The sequence below is a fragment of the Thunnus thynnus genome, chromosome 18, assembly GCF_963924715.1.
Source record: "Thunnus thynnus chromosome 18, fThuThy2.1, whole genome shotgun sequence".
Lineage (NCBI taxonomy): Eukaryota > Metazoa > Chordata > Actinopteri > Scombriformes > Scombridae > Thunnus > Thunnus thynnus.
Window position 1 is genome coordinate 5,316,004 of NC_089534.1, and position 20,437 is coordinate 5,336,440.

At 39.1% G+C, this 20,437-nt stretch overlaps 1 protein-coding gene across 1 annotated transcript in view; it reads right to left on the reverse strand.

Moving 5' to 3' along the window:
- Nucleotides 1-20,437, reverse strand: part of xrn2 (5'-3' exoribonuclease 2) — a 46,484-nt gene that overhangs the window by 21,082 nt on the left and 4,965 nt on the right. The window contains exons 7-22 of the mRNA XM_067571820.1: nucleotides 20,347-20,419; nucleotides 20,034-20,084; nucleotides 19,748-19,905; nucleotides 19,546-19,620; nucleotides 18,911-19,044; nucleotides 18,486-18,543; nucleotides 18,166-18,273; nucleotides 17,623-17,667; nucleotides 16,557-16,688; nucleotides 16,018-16,062; nucleotides 12,823-12,917; nucleotides 7,540-7,675; nucleotides 1,709-1,816; nucleotides 1,356-1,445; nucleotides 1,078-1,150; nucleotides 454-537 (exon numbers count right to left, since the gene is read on the reverse strand). Coding sequence (XP_067427921.1) covers nucleotides 454-537; nucleotides 1,078-1,150; nucleotides 1,356-1,445; nucleotides 1,709-1,816; nucleotides 7,540-7,675; nucleotides 12,823-12,917; nucleotides 16,018-16,062; nucleotides 16,557-16,688; nucleotides 17,623-17,667; nucleotides 18,166-18,273; nucleotides 18,486-18,543; nucleotides 18,911-19,044; nucleotides 19,546-19,620; nucleotides 19,748-19,905; nucleotides 20,034-20,084; nucleotides 20,347-20,419 — 1,465 coding nt within the window. The remainder of the gene's footprint in view (nucleotides 1-453; nucleotides 538-1,077; nucleotides 1,151-1,355; nucleotides 1,446-1,708; nucleotides 1,817-7,539; nucleotides 7,676-12,822; nucleotides 12,918-16,017; nucleotides 16,063-16,556; nucleotides 16,689-17,622; nucleotides 17,668-18,165; nucleotides 18,274-18,485; nucleotides 18,544-18,910; nucleotides 19,045-19,545; nucleotides 19,621-19,747; nucleotides 19,906-20,033; nucleotides 20,085-20,346; nucleotides 20,420-20,437) is intronic.

Genomic DNA, 20,437 nt, shown 5'->3' on the forward strand with positions numbered 1-20,437 from the left:
AGGTTGCGTCTTAAATTTGTATCAAACTTTTGTTAATCTAAAGCGTGTCACCACACAGAAACTAATAGAAGTTGTGGCTCAAAACTACAAACAAAACAAAAGAAAAGATTTGCTAATATTATACTGAGAATGGGCTTCACCTAATGATTATTTTCATTATTGATTAATCTGATTATTTCCTCCATTAGTCTATAAAATGTCAGAAGATGGTGAAAAATGTGACTATTTCCCAAAGACCAAAGCGACGTCCCCGGATGTCTTCTTTTGTCTTATAAGATATTCAGTTCACTATCATAGAAGAATAATGAAAACCACCAGAAAATCTACACATTTGAGAAGCTGGAACCAGAATGATACCAAAACACGCTAACCACTTTTACTACAAGAGGTACGTTTCATTATAAGAAATCTGGAGTTTCACACTGCAACAGTCAGTGTTGGAAAGCTGCTCACCTTCCTCAGGTGTGAGGTCCGCGTAAACGTCAGCCAGAGCCGCCCTCAGCCGACGTTCGTCCACAAACGGCAACAAGGCCACGCCTTCAGATAGCAGCACACATACAGAACATCATCAACAAACCACACGTTGACATTCACATACGAATTACAAAACTGTTGATCGAGTTTGGTTTGGAATTGGACTTCTAACCCTTGTAGTATTTTTTGCCACCAACCAATACCCACTGAGTGATAACAATGTATGAAAAAGTGTTTTTTTTCTTGCCATACTGACTTAAATTTGGCACGATCAAACATTACAGCTGTAAGTAAAGTATTTCCTGATATAAAATCCTGATACAAACATCTAATATTTAACTGTTACATTGAATTTAAGAGCTCCACAACCTGCACTGAGCACTTTGGGAATTCGTTGCCCTGTGTTTTACCTCTCAGGCAACATGTCCATGACCAACTCTAATAAACAATAAACCATAATCATCTATCATCTAAAGCATATTTTGTGTTGGAGGTTGTTGTGATACTGTTGATGTGATTGTGTTAAGTCAAGGTAATGACATGAACTAGCTGGAACAAATCTCACCTTTACATTCTGTGTTATTTAACGGGACAGTGACTCACCTTGCCAGGCGTATTTCTTGCCGTTCAGATCAATGGCAAAGTCGTCCGGGTAGAAGTCAATGATGGAAGAATCCTGTGTCAAAGGAAGACTTTGATATTATAACTTGTAAAAAAAGACAAGACAGCAGCTAATTGTAGGCCTTTAGAAACTGATCTTAGAAGGTTTTATATGTTTCTACTCCACTGTAATACTTCACAGCCACCTCAACTTGAGTTCAGAGACTTCTGAATTGTCTCAACAGTTCTCCTGAACCTCATTTTGGATCCAAAAAACTTACCGGACTGCTCATGAGGTTTCGCCATGTCTGGGGCAGGAAGTTGCCGCTAGCAGCAGGAAACACTCCCATCAGCTGTTCCAGGGGCTTGAACTGCATGAAACAACCACACAAGTCATTTACATACTTGATACACATCACACAAGAAATGCATTGGTAAGTACATTGTTATAAATTCTAAAACTGTTGTGATTGTTGTGGTGGATTTTGACAACGTTTCGATAAGAAGAAGATGGTAAAAACACAAAAGACATCGAGGTCCTCTAGGAAACTAGAGGAGACAGAAGATCAGAGAAGAGAAAGTGGAGAGAAGAGGCAGAGGAAGACGAGAGAAAGAAGTTTGGTTCCGTTCTTACCGGTTGGGTTCCCTTCTCAAACTCTGTGAACATGCCTTTGATGTCTTTGAAGTCAGAGGCGAACGGGGCGTAGTGAAACGGGAAGTACCACTTCCAGGAGGCACAGCCCTGAAAAATCAATCAGGAAATATTCTGACTTTAATATGACTTTACAAAACACCAACATACAGTAAAGGCTTATTATTAACACACATTCATACTAGAAAGACTGACTGCAGCTGCAGATTATTTAAACCCTTTATTAATCTGTCAGTGGATTCCTTTCCCTTTTTTGCACACTTTGTGTTATAGATTTAATTTTAAATTGATAAAATTGCCATTTTTGCTCATGAATCTGCACTCAATAACCCATAAAATATAAATACTATGTCAATTTGTATGACATGTATTCAATTTTCCCGCAGGTGGACTCCAAAAATGTTCTAGACACATCTCAAGGATAATTGAAGCTAATAGATGCGTCTGACAACAATCTCGAGTGCCATCGCGAAGGCTCTGAATACTTCTGTAAATTAAAGATTTTAGCTTTTGATTTTCAATAAATAAAAATTTCAAAAAACATGTTTTCACTTTCATTATGGGTTATTGAGTGCAGACTGCAAAAATGTCAGTTTTATTAAATCCACAACACAATAAAGTGAGTAAAAAGTGAAGGGACTCAAGTACTTTCTGAATCCACTTTATGGTTACTGTTAATATCAAATCAAGTCAAAAAATATATATACAAATGCAACAAAGGGTTGAGTTTGCATCTTAACCACCAGCTTACCAGGACACCCCTGTCAATCAATGTTTCTGATTACCCAATTAAAAGATATTCAATTAATAACCATACAAAACAGCAAATCCTCACATTTGAAAAGCTGGAATCTGGAAATTTTTTACTACTATCGGTTGAATTAAAGGGGGACACATGCTTTCTGTCATTTATATACTACAATATAATTTTGGATATATGTTATGTATGTAACATGGTCAAAGTTCCAATGAGCACTCTGTAGTCGTTTTAAACATCAAGTTTTTATAGGTTTCTCATGTTTCTCAGGTTTTGTTTGGTTGTGTTAGATGTGATTGTTGTAAATGAATGATTTGTGTGTTGGCGATACATCTTCTGTCAGTCAAACTACCGCCACCTGATCGTTTCACTTCAAATGCATATTCCTGCTGAGATTGTGTCATCGCTGGTTCAACTATGTGGTCATTTTTGCAGCTATAGGATGAACGGAGATGTTGCATTGAATTGTATTATATGATCAGAAGTTCATGTTATTTTCTTCTCCTCTTCTATGTGAGTAAAACCTGCAATTTGAACAACAGCCGTAACCCAACGAGATTTGATTTACAACGATATGAAACAACAGCAACATTGAAGAAGCTAGAAACAGAATATTTGGCTTTTTTTTTGTTTAGGTGTACATTTCTTCCCCACTCTCATGACAGCAAGATAGATGAAAACATCTGGTGAACAAATGTATTTTAATTCCGATCAGGTCTAAATTTAACATTTTGTTGCTAGTGTTTTGAGTTTGAAAATGTGACTAACAAGCCAACATGAGGACAAAAGGGGGGAGAGAAAAAAAAAAAAATACTGAGAGCCGACTGGGAAACGGAAAGAAAAAAGCTTTCCTTTGCCCTTTTTCTACAAAACTTCCACCGCAGCACAAAGCTTAAAATCCAATCTGATCAGACTAACGTGGCTGCACTGACATTTAAAAACCTTCACGAGCCCGGCTGAATCCTGATCAGACAGAGCCTGTTTTAAAACTCCCCAGTCTACTATATATATGTGTGAAACGCTCCGCACCGCCGGCTCTCCACTCCACAATCAAATTTCTATCTGTCGTTGCTTTCAAGCTACGACGAAGCAAAAACCAATCCGGTCCTTGGAAAGATAAACCGTGTTGTGAACTAAACACCTGCTGAGAGTCTCTTACACCTCAACATCAATTCCTTTCCTTCTCTGTGTTCTTCAAAATGTTTATGTAGGAGCCATGAAGAAGAAGAAGAGGAGGAGGAGGAATAGAAGAAAAAAAAACATGTAACCCTGCAGATCAAGCATTTGGACCACTTATCCTTCCTGAGCAAACACGTCTCACACCAAAGAACAACCTTCACTTCCCACAATCCACCTCTGAGAAAACAAGGTCCTCCGATAAATCCACCAGTCCTCACATCTTAGCCAATCTCGTTTTAAAGCCCACCACTCTATTATTAAAGATGTTCATTTAAATGATAATATGGGACTTTACCATAATAAAAGGTAGAGGAGGCCCCGATCTCCACGTTCACATAATTGTACAGATCATTTATGGTAATATGCTGAAATGTTTTGTCTGATGGAGAAATTTATTTGTGACTCTAGTCCGGCGGGGTCAAAGACCACAAACCACGACAACAAAAAAATACATTTAGTGTTGTTTTACACGACAACACAAAGAAAAAAAGGCTTGTTACCTCAATGTATTATTACAGTAAATAAACGCATATAACGTAGGGAAATTTAATGTTATCATTTGTCTTTCAGTTTAAGAATATTTGTCAAAATTAGGGCAGCAACTAAGAAATATTTCTAATTCATCTCTCAATTATATTGTTTTTGGCGAAATTTTTAAAAAATGCACCATTTTCTACAGCACAAGGTGACGTCCAAGAAAGAGTCTTAAAGAAATTCAGTTTGTGTATGTGTATGTCATTAATGGGCAATGAAACCAGATCAAACAACTGATTGATGTTTTTCTTGATAAACAACTTCAGCAATCAATTATTAAAATTGATGTTATTTCAGCAAAATTCCAAAGTAATGATTCAAATCAAACTGTAGTTAAACACCAACTACAAGATGCTTGGAAACATTATTTTATTATTAAAATCTATCAAAATTAAAAGTTTATGTGATGTAATCTAGAACAGTGGAACACAGATCATTACACTGAGTATGACTATTTTATCTGTGATTTGTTGATATTTGCCAAACTGTAAAAAAAAAATATTCTTATTGGCTTCAATCATTTGATCCTCCATTAATAAAGAAAATTTGGTCAAACTTTCCAGTGTTTCCCACAGATGGAGAATTTAAAAAATGTGAAGTTCTGCCAAAAAAAGGGACTTTTAAGACATGTCTGCTCTGTTTAAAATGAAGACTAGTGGCCTTCAAAAACCAAATATCTCAAAATAAATTGAACAAAACGCATTAATGAATTACTAATTATCATACAACATCTAGATTGTAGACTGAAGACAATTTGAATTTGGTTTCTGCACTGATGCCCTTACTAGTTTAGATTCAGAAAGGCCTGATTTGATTTGTGTTCATTAAATTAGTTTCAATTCTTTAATCTTTAATTCTTTAAAGATTCTTTAAAGATAAATACCAATATTCCATAAATATGAGCACTTCTCTGTGCTGCTAACTTTTTATTCGACAAGCAACACTGCTGTTCCCTTCTGAATATCAAATAGCTTAAAGGTGTAAATTATACTCAACTGCCAGTTTATTAGATACACCCAGCTGGAACTAATGCAGTCTGACAAAAGTCTGAATATTTTGTCCACATCATTGGCATGAATGTAGGTAGACTAAATATTAGAAACACATCTCAGTATAAATAACAGCACCACAAACATCAGCCAGTTAAATGAACACCTCTCTAAAACGGTTTCATTATAACCTTTATGACGGCAGGATTTATTACAGTGCTGTTGTATTAGACTGCATTAGTTTTAGCCTGTTGTACCTAATAAACTGACCACAGGGACACAAGCAAACAAGGAAAATAAGAGCCGTATCCTTCACATACTCAGGGAAAAGGCTGGATCATTCTAGCTCTGGGTGAAACTGATGGGAGATATTTTGTCGTTACATTTCTGGTCCAAATTCATGACAAAGTGGGTCTGTCTACCCGCTGCACGCCTGTTTGATTTTTGAAAGAGAGCAAAATAAAACCCACAAAAAAAAGCCCCAAATACACTGTCGGCACGGTGAATGCTGCCTACATCGAGGTTACACGCCTAAAAAACACCAGGGATCTGCAAAACTGAGACACAGGACAAAGTGTGAATCTGGTCTTTTGTGTTCTGGATAAAGCCAGCTCTCCCTTCTCCTGATCATTTGGCGAGGTGTGCGTGATCATAACTCTGTGGCGGCGGCGGCGGTGGCGGTGGCAGAACCGTGAATGTGTGGCAGCGGAGAGCAGACACGTCCCACCGTCCGCCGAGGGCCCGTTAATGAATTCATCCAGAACGGCCCCCCCGAGACGGGCTTTGGATTGGCGAGCGGCGTGTGGAGTCAACGTAGAGCGTGCATACACGGAGCGCACAATCAGCCCGGACAAATCCCCCCGGGCTCTTCTGGAGAGGCCCCCCGCAGCTGATTATTTTATTTCAAGATAAAAGATCAATATTTTACAACAAGGAAATGATTTAGTGTATAATCACACCGCAAACAAATAACTGGAGATATTAAAGACAGCTGTACGGAGATGGTTTAAGAGTGCTTGACTTTTAAGATAAAAGACAAAAAAAACCTGTCGCTCTGATAAAAACTGTTTATTCTCTCCAGGTCTTGTGTTTGGCAGAATGAGTGGCTGTGATCTGACGTGATAAACTGTGAAAAAGTGAATTTTCTGGAAAATATAAATGAGACTAAAACCTTTCCAACAAACTTGCTCCTTAAATTAAACTGAGCATCCAAACAATTATTCATTTCCATTACAGGAAGTGTGAGTGTAGAAACCTTTGCCTCAGATGGATTAATTTAATTTGTTTTACATTATCAACTGGTGTACTGCCGTAATGATGGCTTTAAGTTGTTTATTTCTTATTATGACTTGTTTGTACTGTGGTGATTTAAGGATTGAAGATTATTCTGCTGTTAGAAAACTATTGTTTGATTTAGAGGAGAGATCCATCTTGCTCGTCTTTTCTTTTCTATCATTCCATTAATTTTATGTTATGTTTTAAAATCGTAGTGCTTTTCCTCTCAGGTTCGTTTACTCAGCACTGAAAATGAATACAAACCTTTTTTTATTTAGTGGGTAACAGGGCAGGAACAGAGCTTTGCCAGCTTGTTGTGTTACATCTCACAACCTCTTGACTTTGTACAACAAAGACAAAAAATTCTGTGCAAAGTCAAGAGCTGTGTAACCATGGCATGTTCCCACACATGCTGCACTAGGAAGCCCTCTCCTGAGAGTTACCATCTTATCGCTGTTATTACTCTTTAGAGCTGTTAGTGTGTGGCTCACTGATGTGTTTTAATAGTTTTTGGACACAATACTTGTTAGTGGATCAGTTCATTGTTGGTTTTGGTCCATGGGGTTTGTTGACATCAGAATATCCATTAAAAATGTATTGATTTAATTCTAAAGCATTTATCAGTAAGAGTTGATTATTTTTTTTAAAAGCATGTATTAACTAAAACGAGATTAAGCTCTGCTGTTTAACCAGCAGCTCAAATATTCATTATATCCCAGTTTTGGAGATAATTATATATCTATTCTCAGAGCCTAATCAGTCGTAGAGTTTGTGAAGTTTATTCTAAGCTAATGTCCAAAATGGAAAGAGTTCATCCTCTGAGGAGCATGAATCTGATTGGTAGATCTGACCTGCTCATAGTGGGAACTTCATGAAAGTCTGTAATACTGGTTTTTGTCAACATTTCTCCTCTGTCACAAGTCAAACCTTCATCAAGACTTGCAAGCCGTATTTGGTAGAACATTCCAGATGAAGGGCGATCACGCCATGAGTTGTTGTCATTGAAGGTAAAGTGGTATATAAATGCAGCTCAGGGTAGGACAGCGTTGTATGTGTGTTTTTGTGATGTGAGACGTTACCTGGTAATAGTAGCGCAGCACCCAGCAGAGACCCTCCACGTATGACTGAACCACCTTCCGCCTGAAATCCTCGTCCGTCACGTCCACGTCAAACTTGGTCTTGTAGTATCTCTGCTTCCAGCCGTCCTCCCACAACCTGCAGCACACATGGACCTGGTTTTAATTTACTGATCGAAGCGATTTAGACGATGGAACTAGTTTTCCTCATAAAACCAACTGTAACAAGTAGTGGTAAACAGTCTACTATGATAAAGAAAGACCGTCAGTTGCAGATATTAATGACCACAGTTTGAGTCTTGTTGATCCAGAGGTGATTTTCTCACTTTGGATAGAACAAACATCTGGAGAAAACCCAAAAATTCACCAATGAGAGGATTATGGCCTAAGGCAGTGGTTCCCAACTACTCTTTCCTCAGGCTCTCACAGATTGACCAACTTAACACACATTTAACACACATCCTTCCATCCATTTCACTCATCAGTGGATTCAAACTCACAACCTTGCTGTGAGGAGACATTGCTAACCACTACTTTAATGAAAACTAAAATAATACTCAACAAAATAAGTATTGCAGCAAGAGAGAGCAATGAAGTCTCAAGACACATTAAAGCATTGCAACAGCAGTCTCTAACACTTGCTGATTTAGTCTTATTTAAAATTAAAAATTTTCCAACTGCAACTATTTTTACAGTATACTTCAACATGTCAACGGGCCTGATACAAAGAACAGGGAAATACAACAGCTGCAGAGCTGAAAATGATAAAAAAGAAAAGTTGTTTTCAACAGGTCAAGCCAGGTCAGTACTTCTCTTCATAAAATGATTTATATTCTTTTGTGTTTGTGTTCAGTGTCAGTAAAACCAAGCTGAATATATTCTGTAACAGTTTTGTTCAGCCTGTTGTGGAGGAGCTTCAGCGTCCCTGGAAAGACCTCTACAGTCAAGGGAAGTGCAAGGCTAGGGTCACATGATCCACAAAGCTGGCATCAATAACTGTAACCGGCTCTGAAAAGTTGTATGTTGTAGCACTTCGACTAACTAGGAGGCGAGAAATGGTATTTTAGAATAAAAGTGGTGTTCCAAGAGTAATTTCATTTTTCTGATGAAGAACACCCAAATGCTCACAACCCATTCAGAATGAGACCCACCAGTTGGGAACCACTGGTTTGAAGCTTTGGCTCCATTTCAGTTGTAATTTCCATCTAGAAAATGACATTTTCATTGAGCGCCGACTTCACAAGGTGTTGGACCACAACCGGGGTCATGTGATGCCTACCATGAGGTTGAGCTCATTACCGTCATCACCACATTTAAAAAAAATATGTCAACCACAACTGTCATGTACGGTAGTCAAAGGTGCTTGCACATATACTGTGAGTACTGAGAATCTGCATTGCCTCGGGATGACAACAGGTACATAAACAGAAATATTCAAATATAGTCAAATATTCAGTGGAACATTACAGCATGTAAAGTGATTAGAATAATAAGTAAATAAAAAGGTAAGTCCCACTTTAATAGCACTCCAGATATATTCAAGTGTTCTGGTAGCCCTGAAGTGCAAAGAGCAGAGTGTTAAATATAAAATAATAAAAGGCAAGTTTAGTCCACAAGCAGTTCAATGTCAGCAGGCCTAGCAAAGACAGAATTGTAGATTCTGATAGCAACCGGCAGGAATGACTTCCTGTATCGCTGCTTTACCAGGGTTGAATGAGTCTGTTGCTAAAGATGCTCTTTAGCTTGGCTGACATGCTGTGTAGGGGGGTAGGAGGTGTTCTCCAGGATCACCAGCAGTTTTGCCAACGTTCTGTCTTCTGCCACCTCCTCCAGTGTGACCTGCTGGGATCCAATGATGGACCCGGCCTTCTTTATGAGTGTATTCAGTCTGTTGGCGTCCTTTGCTTTGATGCCTTCGCCCCAGCACACCACAGCATAGAGGATGGTGCTCGCAACGAGAGGCATTCTTGTAGATGGCCTCGGCGTTGGTGGACCATTCCAGTTTGTCGTCCAGATGGACGCCCAGTTCCTTGTAGGACTTGACGATCTCCACGTCGCTTCCACTGATGCGGACCGGAGGGAGAGGGGCTTATAACGTATCATAATATTGATCTACTCTCTCTTGAGGGTTTACTGTCTGGATGCTGTGGCTTTGACATTACAACTGTTGGTTGCTTACATTGTCGGTGACCTTGAATTTAAATCTACTCTACAGCTGAACATGAGTGTAAGAGTTGATCAAATGTTTGTAGTGTAAATGTACCTCAACAACGCGTTTACTCATTAAAAATCGCTCGTGTTCAGGATGCTGCTCTGTTCATCTATAGGCTGAAAAAAAAAAAAAAAACACTGCACTCACTTGCTCACTGCTGCTGGAATAGTTTAATGGCTTTGACTTCTTGGTAGATTTGGGGCAGCGATGCTGTTCTGCACACATAATCAAGGCCGTCCAGCATCTGTGTCGTCGATCCTCGGAGCGGCCCGCAGGGAGCGTCGACTCCTGAGAGGAAAGCCTCCATGAATACCAATTTAGTCCAATGGATTTAGCAGCTTTGGTGAGTGCGTCACAGAGGAATTTACTCGAATATTCCTGCTTTCCATATTAATCACGTGCAGAGGGAGGCGGGAGCTGCTCGGCAGAGGGGTGAGCGTGTGCTGGGGAGGTGGCGGAGAGTTAAACAGCTTGTAACGCAGCTCTGTGGCATTAATGAGCAGCTCTCTGACTGAAGCTGATTTGTTAGGATTCATTTTTTAAAAAGGTATTTTGAGTAGTGAGTTGGTTTATTTAAAAACAAAGTACATACAGAATAAGTTTCACCAGCCCCAAATCTCTTCTATCATTGTGTAGATTTCCAATATTAATTTCTCAGTAGGTTTATGTAGCAAGTGAAACTAATTTATTTTCCTTATTGAGTAATCTGCCAATTATTTTCTTGATTCATCATTTTTCTATGAAATGTTAGAAAAAAGGGAAAAACGTCTTTAATATTCAGTTTATGATGATGTATGACAGAAAGCTTCTAATCATCACGTTTTAGAAGCTGCAACCAGAAAATGTGCTGTTTCTGCTTAAAGAAATGACCTATATAGTTGCTGATTCATTGTCTGTTGATCGGCTAAATCGATCAATCAACAGTCATCTCATAGCTGATGTTTTGACATGTCAAAGCAGGAAAAGCACAGGTGTAATTAATAACATTAATGACGGCTGAATCTCATTTAGTTTTTCCACATTCATGACCGCGTTATAGTGCATGATGGTTCAACAGTACCGCTTTTTTTGGACATTTGAATGGAACTGACGCATTGTTAATGTTATCAGTCAAACCTCTGCTTTTCCTGCTATGACGAGTCAAAAATGGTGCTTAAGGCAAGTTTCAGGCGACCTCGCTGTGCGCTCACACCCAAAGATTCATAAGCAACGAAAGCAGCCGGCGGTCATTCGTTTTCAGTGAAAGCTGGAGACGAAGGGCTTCAGACGCCCGGGCAGCAGCGAGCAGCGGTGAGCAGCGCGATGCAAACACCAAGAGCAACAAGTTGAAGTTGAGCAGAGTTTGACTTCATGCAAATTAGCAGCGATGCTGCTGAAGCACCAACCAATAGCAGTCAGGATTTGATGTTCTTCCCACAGCAACTGCTGCACTAAAGTTCCCAGCAAACATCTCTTACTGCTGCATTAATAGGCTATTTTTACACTTATTGTTCTAGAGGTATTTTATAACTAGCCGATAAAGGCTACTTGGCCAACAACATGATTTTGAAAGTAAAACAGCGTTTTGATATTTTAGATGACAGAAATATACACTAGGCACATTGTCTTACTGAATAACAGAGTGGAAACATGAAAAATTATATATTTTATCATCCTTTTTAAGTGTACAGTTTGCCTGCTGAATAGCTCTACTACAAACTTGATATTGGCCACAACTGAAGTGATGTCTGCAGCTCTGCTTGAACGACCCGCCCCCTGCTGACGACTGCTAGAGGGCCGCCAGCGAGGAGCCAGCGAGCAGAGCGCCCGCCGCTGCTCGTGAATCTCTTGGTGTGAAAGTCTGGTTAGAGGAGTTAACCATGTAACCATGTTAACACTGTGTGAAGAACAGGCAGCCAATCAGCAGAGTGTCATTGATTTGACTGGTTTGAAGTCAGAGACCGTGTATCCCAGAGTTTCTGTTGTTATCAAACTTCCCTTTCCCAAACACATATTTCCAGAAGTCTTGACTGCATGTAAAGAAAACAGGACAGACTGGTTGTGAATATGCCCAAATTTCTCACTAAATGTGGAGTTTATTTTTCTAAAATATCTACATGAACATGTCAGTTTCAGATCCTCTTTCTCTCGCCGACACAAGCGTACTTTCGGTTTCTCTTCATTTTGTTCTCTCTCTCTCTACTCTATTGATGCATTAAACTAGACTGAATTTGACAGGGCTGCCCCCACCAAAGATTTTCCTAGTCGACTAGTAGTCGTTAGTTCAAGCCATCAGTCGACTAGTCATCACACGTTTATGATATTAATTTAATTATATATATTTTGGGGGCATCAGAAAATGGTTTTAGTTGTTATAAGTAACTTTGTTTACACTGTGCTACATTACAGAAAAATACAAAATCGTAATAATGACCCTTTAAAATACAAATTTTACAAGCGCGCACGAAGCAAGTCGCCTGTTAACAACAACGCTAACGGCAAAAGTGGTAAAGATTCTGAAAGTGTTGAAACAACCAGTGAGGAGTCTGAACATTTTGTTAATTTATTTCAGTGTAGTATAACATCACACGACTTCTGAACTTGCAACAGACTTTGCAGAAAAAATGGGATCAGTGTTGTGCAGAGCTGCTGAAGCTCCACCTGGTGGTCATACCGAGATGATACCAAACTCAGACAATCAAACTGCATGTTTTCTACAATGCTAGTGAAAGGGCGTACAGCGCTGTCGCCTGTCTGCAAGGACAGGATAAGGGAAGAGAAGTTGTGTGTGTTTGTGTGTTTTTTTCCTGCGACTAACCAACCAATGAAAATATTGTCGACTAAGACTCTTCTCGTTGACTATTAGGGAGCAGCCCTAGAATTAGATAGTCCCTGCGTGGTCTGCGTGACCACTCTGAACTTGCTTGCTGGTCCCCACATCCAAAAAGATCGGACCAGCAAGGACAAAGTATAAGAGCAGGTAAAGACTGAATATAACCGAAGCCTTCAAACATTATTGATCGATTGGCAGGTTGCGGTGAGAAGATTTCAGAGCTGCCACATCAATCCCGCCAACACAGCATGTAAAGGTTTACCTGACGTTGTCTTCAGGCTCCGGCTCGTCGTCACTGTCCTCGGCTTTCCTCTTCACCCCCCTGCTGTCTGTGCCTTCACTGGGACCTGCAGACGACTGAACGGGGGAAAAAAATAAAAAACAGGAGAAAATAATACATAAAACAGTAAGATCAGAACATGTACATTCGTTTTTATCAATGCAACAACTGTATATTGAATGTAAGATAAAAGATGACTCCCATGTAGACATTATATTTGATTTTGAGTAGAGAAAGCTAGGAGTTGTTGCATTTTCAGACACAATAAATACTGTATACAGTGACTGGTTTCTCTCCTGTACCAGCAGCAGTATTTTACTGACAAGTCGCTCAGATACAGAACCTTCTAACTTTACTCCTCTCGCTTTTCAAAGCATTGTGAGGTTGGACGTCACCATGGATTTTACAACACAACACTGAAAACTGAATACAGAAGGACTTTTGAACTTCCTTGAAGTCCACAACAAAATACAATGACATGAATGAGTTGAGCTGTGCCTTGTGCAGGCGAACGACCCCAAATACAAACGTATGAGGAAGACGGCACAATGTATGAAAATGATAAAGAACACTAAAAATAAGACGGTATACTGAGCAGAAACAAAGATTTATGTGTAGTTGTATAGTTGTCAAAGAGAAGTCAAGAATACAACTTGTGTAATTCAGGTATTTTAGTCTAATTCTTGAGCTTATTTCATGAATTATATGTTGTTTTTGTAATGTTTTGCGTTCACTCAAAGAGCAGACAACTGATACTGTTTGTAATTTAGTTTAAATTCATTATTATTTGTCACATTCTTGTACTTCCAGTTTCCTGCTGTCAATTTGGATTCTGTTTTTACATTTATATTTTATCAGTGTATAAATAAACCTAACGTTCAACTGATTATTTCTAGAGAGAAACGATGTTGGATTGCTGTACAGACTGTAAAAGCACCTTGAAGGCAAATTTGTGATGTGTGATATTGGGCTGTACCAATAAAAATGATTTGAATTGGCACATAAATCAAATTTAAAATAAATAGAAACTTAACCAAAGTACTGGTGCTACTTCATAGAGAACACTGTTGTGGCTGCAACTAACAATCATTTTCAACACTGATTAAATTGACGATTATTCTCTTGATGAATCAATAACATAATCTATAAAATGTCATCATATGTCTTGTTTTGTTCGACCAACAGCTGGAAACCCAAATATATTCAATCAACCATCACATAAGACAAAGAAAGGAAGCAAATCTTCACAATTGGGAAGCTGGAAGCAGAGAATGTTTTGGTGTTTTTGCTTGTAAAGTTAATCAAATAAATAATTGATTATCAAATAGTTGCAGATTATTTTTCTATGATTCGACCAACCAATTGATTAGCTTATCGTTTGAGCTCTAAACAGTGTGAGATTGTTAGGTGAAGCGTTTAGAAATTAACATATAAATACTGCATTATACAACATGTTGTATATTCTTAAAATCAGTGAAAATGCCTCAGATTCAAATCCATACTGAGCCTGATTTATTCCATACAGATAAAATAGAAAAGCTTGTGTATGTATGTGTGTTTCATGTTTGAAGGAAGCTGATAGAAAAAGAAAAAAAAAAAAAAAAACCTACCTACCTTAGCTACTTAGCCTTCCTATTTTCTAAAGCCTTTGTGCTCTCGTCATTCATGTGCTAATGTATGGGCGGCTATTGTCGGTCGATATAGTTAAAGCTGTACACAGGCAGGAAATTTAACAGCTCAAGAGACACGTTAAATAGAGTGACGACCATGAACTGAACGAAACGGCAGCATCCATGTTCAACCTGGAGTTCGACACAAAATATCCACGAGAAAAGAGTTCAGTGTTTCAAAATGGCCGAGTGCATGTAATTTAACCGATTGAGAGATGTTTTTTTCCAAGGATGGTGATCAACTTTTCATGGTTTTCTGAAGGTGAGATTTACTGCTAGAGAATGAATGCTTTTGAATTCATATATAGTGTAATGATCCAACACTTTCAGGTAACTGATAGACGATGAACGACGTTTTCCTTGGTGAAGAAATGAAATTCGCTCAATGATTCGCCAGTAATGTATACAACAGGAACATTCAGTATGGCATTTAAATGCCAAAAATAACACCAAATATCCATTCATTCGGAAATCAATAGTGTTTGGGAGCCTCTGAGCAGCGCTGTTTCGAAACAGTGTGTCGTTGCCTGGGAAACTGCAGGTAGCATAACTCCTTTTTAAGGAATAGGGCAGTACGTAAGCCGGTGAGTGGTTAAGCGAGAGAGTGAGCGTCAGGAAAGTGATGGTTAATGTGAGCAGAGCAGAGGAAAAGGTTAGCAGTAAGGTCGTATTCAGACTAAATCAGGAGGTGCAGCGTTCAGCCGCAGGGTTGAGCGGAGGTGTGCGGGGGGGTGTGGGCGTGTTTATTTGTCCTCTGGAACGCAACCACTGTGAAACAATCAGAAAATAATGTTTTTTCTCGCTGCCAGCGCTCCCTCTCTTCATTCACTCTCTAGCTCAATCAACCACTGCTGCTCTCTCTCTATTTCTCTCGTCTTTTTTTTACAGTACAGACTACAGTGTGCCAATTAATAAATGCTGCAGCTTGGGGGTTAGCTCCGAAGTTAGCAACAATGGGTTAGCATAACCTGACGACGCTAAACAGAGAAATGGAGAACAGAGTAATGTGTGACCGCTCATATTTATCATACAGACATGAGAGAGTGAGAGGTATCAATCTTCTCATCGAACTCACGGCAAGAAAGTGAATGTGTCTGTTTCCCAAAATGTGGAACGTCCCCTTTAACATACCAGTATTACCTAAATTGTTCTTAAAACATCTGCATATCACCGAAAATGTTCACATGGTCTACATGGATTAAACGGTTCCCAAGGTCTTACCGGTTGACATTACATAAATGGACCACAGATCTAGTTACTGAAATGTATTATGAAACACTGCATTTTATATATTTAGTTTAGTATAATTGGTTTTAAACAATTATACCAAACAAACTATCTAAAAAGTCTTTATTGGCAAATACTGATCATTGGGACCAAGAAACATTTGAATTTTGCACTTCATCCTAAGAATTTTTTTTTAAACTATTTAAACCCTTTGGTTCAACCACCGCCGTGTTTGCATGTAGAAGAAAACACAGATTTGACACGTCTATAAAGAACTTACATTGCCTCCATTTCTCATCGTGGCCTTCAGGGACTGAGCAGCATCCTGGAGGGGAAAAAAAAACACTTCATCATGACTGCTCTTCTTCAGCGAGGATTCATCACCACACACTCACACGTCTTCCTCTTTCTGACTGGTGAGTGATGTAATGACCTCATCACTGAAAATATCACAATATGTGACTGGACAGCGACCTCAGAGTTACATCATCTCTGTTATGTTATTTTTTTTGCCAAAATTCACACACATATCATTAACTTACTCAGCTCACTCATAACATTCACTCTACATATGATAAATATCAGGACATGAGAGATAAATGAGTAAAACCACAATCTAGTTTTGTTTAATTTTAAATTGTGTAGGAACCCTTATAGAAATGTTACTCTACCAACAGCGAATTACCAAACTTTCATCATCAACTATCAAACTTTTATGAGTAACCCAAAAGCTTTTTCATATTTGCAACCTGTGAGAATGTCTTTTTTCCAGATTCAGTGACAGAAACTCGACGTCACACGTTTAACAACCTAACGCACCTTGTTGTGTTGCATCCTCATGTCGAAGGCCTGGTGCCGGGCGTTCTGGACGGGCTCGGGGCCGCCTCGTCTCCCCAGGGCGTGAGGGGCGAACTGGCCCGTGGTGAGGTAGGCCGGGCCTTGCTGCTCCGCCTGGAACAACAGAGAGAAAAACAAAACTCTCATTCATTGTGAAACATTCAGTAAATGGATGACTGGTTTGTATCAATGCAGTCACTATATCATGAATCTGTATGTATGTATGTATGTATGTATGTATGTATGTATGTATGTATGTATGTATATATATATATATATATATATATATATATACATATCAAAATATTCAAATCAAATATTCACATCAAATTTAATAAAGTTTAAAGTAGAATCAGTGTGTGCTGTTAAATGTAGATGACCACTCATCATAATGATTGACAGGGAACTTGACCTGAGTAAACAAAAACTAACGGGGCATATGGCTGCACAATTAATCAAAGATAATTACTGATGTTGATCATATGTGGTGACAATGAGACAAAAAAAGAATGCACATGAAATATCTTTCAAATACAAAAATTCTGAAGAAAATTTAACAAAAAATATATCTTGAAAATTAGAAATATAATCATAATATTAGTGACAAAATCAGCAGGATTAATGAGACATTGAACATTTTAGGGACATATTCCAAAGGTTTAGTCTCTATGAAGTGTCGAGGCGTTCTCTTAACTTTTTCTACTGTTCAGTGATTGTGATGAACTCGTTTACTCTTATAACTTGTCAATAATGTCATTGATTATGGATTAGCACCAGGTGTGAGATGTGTATATACAGTATAAAGCTTTATCTAACATACAGCTGGTTAAGGATGTGGCAACTTCAACACACTTGCTATTAACAGGCTAATTAACTCTTTCATCTTAATTACTATTAGACCACCAATACCACAAATTTCTCTTATTACTTAATTTTCTATCACTGAAGAATTATTCCCATTTTGTCCAGTTTCATCAGTCAAGTTTTGACATCTAGTGTAAAAACCAAAACACAATCATCATCATCATCATCTATCTGCTTTACTCACCTTCATCCTCTTCCGTTTCTCTTTCATTCTTCTCTTGAAGCTTTCCTACAAGAAAGAAAACAAAGACTCAGCGACCACTGAAAGCATTTCATTAACGTTCTAATGTAAACTGTAAGTTATCTACCTGCAGTGAGCCGTGTGACTGGACTGCAGTTTATGTCTTTTAGGGCTGGTTATCATTTGAAATTTTTCGATACCTGTGGTGACATGATACCATGCCTTTCTACAAAACATTTATTCATTTAATTGTATTTGTTTTGTGGGCATCTTGTGCCTTTAGTAGATGGCAATAATAAAAGAGATGAGAAAGATGCAGCGATCAGATTCAAAAAGGGGATGTTGTCCAAACACACGCAGCCTTACAAGAACTTTGCCTCAACAAAATAGTCTAGTGTTGGCAAAATGGTGATTTAAATCAGGAACTATATATTACACACCAGACAGAGGATACAAACCTTTGGTAATTTAAAAAGTGCAGAGGTTCGATACCCAGCCTTAATGTTTTTATAAGCTAAAATTAGAGTGAAGCTGCAGAAAACTTACATCATCTTCTTTGCGTTTTTTGAAGATGTTGTCCTCGGCGACGCCCACCGCCTGCATGATCATCTCTACTCGCTCCAGCTCGACGAATCCGTTCTCTGTCAGGTAACCCTGAGAGACGGACAGGACGGGTCAGGTCACGGTAACTGACAGTCAAGAAAAAAACTGACGGAAACAAACGCCTCATCTTCAGCAGACTGCAGGAGCGGTCTGGAGATAATTTACTTTTTTTGTTGAACCCTCTCCTACTTCATTTCCCAGCATGCTTCCCAGCGAGGGTGTGTGTGTGACCTTGTTGTGCTCAGATTAGTGATGATACTCACTCCGGTTTTGTGCACAACGTCTTTGTAGATGTTGACCAGTCGATCTATCGCTCCCTCTCTAAAAAAAAGACACAGAAACACCAGTGAACCATTAAAAACAAGTAATTCAGTGTTCATTTAAATGAGACATTGAACTGACGCCAAAAAAAACACTCGCCAAGTGCTACTTTAGCTTTGACAGAGAGACATTTGGCTGCTCTGCTCGCCACTCTGGCAGCTTACCAACTATCATTCATTACCGACTATCACTTAATCCTTCTACAAATAAAATAAAGTAGTGAAACAGAACAACATAAGTTTTCAGTCCCATCAGTGTTAAAGTGAAGATCAGGCTGAGACACTATAAACACAATCAACACAACACTGACAGAAACTGGTTGATGTTTAAAGCGTGAACAAAACTTCTGGCGTAACGTGAAGCTCACCTGATTTCTAAGGACGGCAGGTGTGGCAGGAAGTCATTTCCGACAAAGAAGCACATGAAGACCCAGTCGTCGACGCTCCTCTCAAAGTCAAAGGGAAACGGGAGGCTGGCCATCGTCAGCTCTCTGGCCAGGTACTGAAAACATGAGGAGAGCAGAATTAAAGGAGATGATTTGATAGGTGCTTTGCTCCTGTAGCCATTTCTGTTCAAACGTGGCCCTAATTAGACCAGGAAAAACACTTTTTCAGACAATAAAGACAAGTTCCAAAATGTCCAAGAAACCTGATGTCTCAAACCAAACTTTATCAAGTTTTAGGCCGAATAACAAAATGACAATCAGTAAAGAGCAAACACACTGAACTGTACAAATGATTGACAGTTAAATTATTTTTCTCCCCTTTTAGACCAACTAGTAGAATTTTAAATGTTGCTCCAAACACCTTCAAATCCATTAACACTCTGCACGATGCACAGACAGTCACCCAAACGCTACAGCACCTCTTTGAATTAAAAATGTCCTCATAGAATAATGACAGGTGAACGGTGATGCTGGTTCATTCAACAGACTGGACAGTGTCACCGGCGGTCGCTTGTTTAAAAAGCCATTATTTATTGATTGAATGTAGATGTCGTTACCTCCCGCAGCACACAGAGCCTGATGAATATGAACTCCTGCTCAGAAACCGGCATCGTGTCAGCGAATTCATCGTGCTGAAAGAGAAGAAGAGAACAGTCTCGTTTGTTGCACGTTTCAGGGCTTAATGAAAGAACGTTTTTTTTAATTATTTCAAACTAAAAAGTATCGACATCACGAAGGTTACGGTAAGTTTACACTCACCTCTCCCTGCTTCTCTCTGGCCGTCCCCTGACAGTCTTTGATTTCGTGACCCATCTGTCCGCAGAGCGCGCACGGTCGAGGTTTGTTGGGTTTAAACTCCTCTCTGATGATGGTGAAGTTTGGCTCGTGGGTGGCCAGTCCCAGCATGATCAGGTCAGCTGATCAGTCATCACACAGAAAGGAAAAAAAAATGTTAAAATGTCGTTTCTGGCTAGAAATAATTTCATTTGCATTGTATTGTGCACATATTTCTTTCACATGTCATGGAGGGGCATTGAAAGCTTACCGTCGGCTCCACACAGGCAGTGGTGTGTGTTGGGGTCGTGGTTGGGCTGAGCTGTCGAAGTGAATCGCAAGAGAGAGTCAACAAACGTCTGCTACAGATGATCTGATATTGTTTTTAATACATATTAGATGCATCTTGTATTTGCTTGCAATGCTATAAAAGTATAACTGTCGTATGCAGTATCATCTGTTTGGTTTCTAACCTTTAAAAGCTTGTTTTTTTTCTTTATGCTCTATCCTGCTACGTGTGCTGCATTTTAAATGCAACCAACATGCATTAATTACTGAAGTTAATCAGTGTGAGGCAGCTGTACCTCTCTGTCTCCTGATGAAGTCCATAATCTTGTGTTCTCCTTCACCTGGAACACTGGCATCAGACAAGAACACCTGGATGAAAGAAAACAG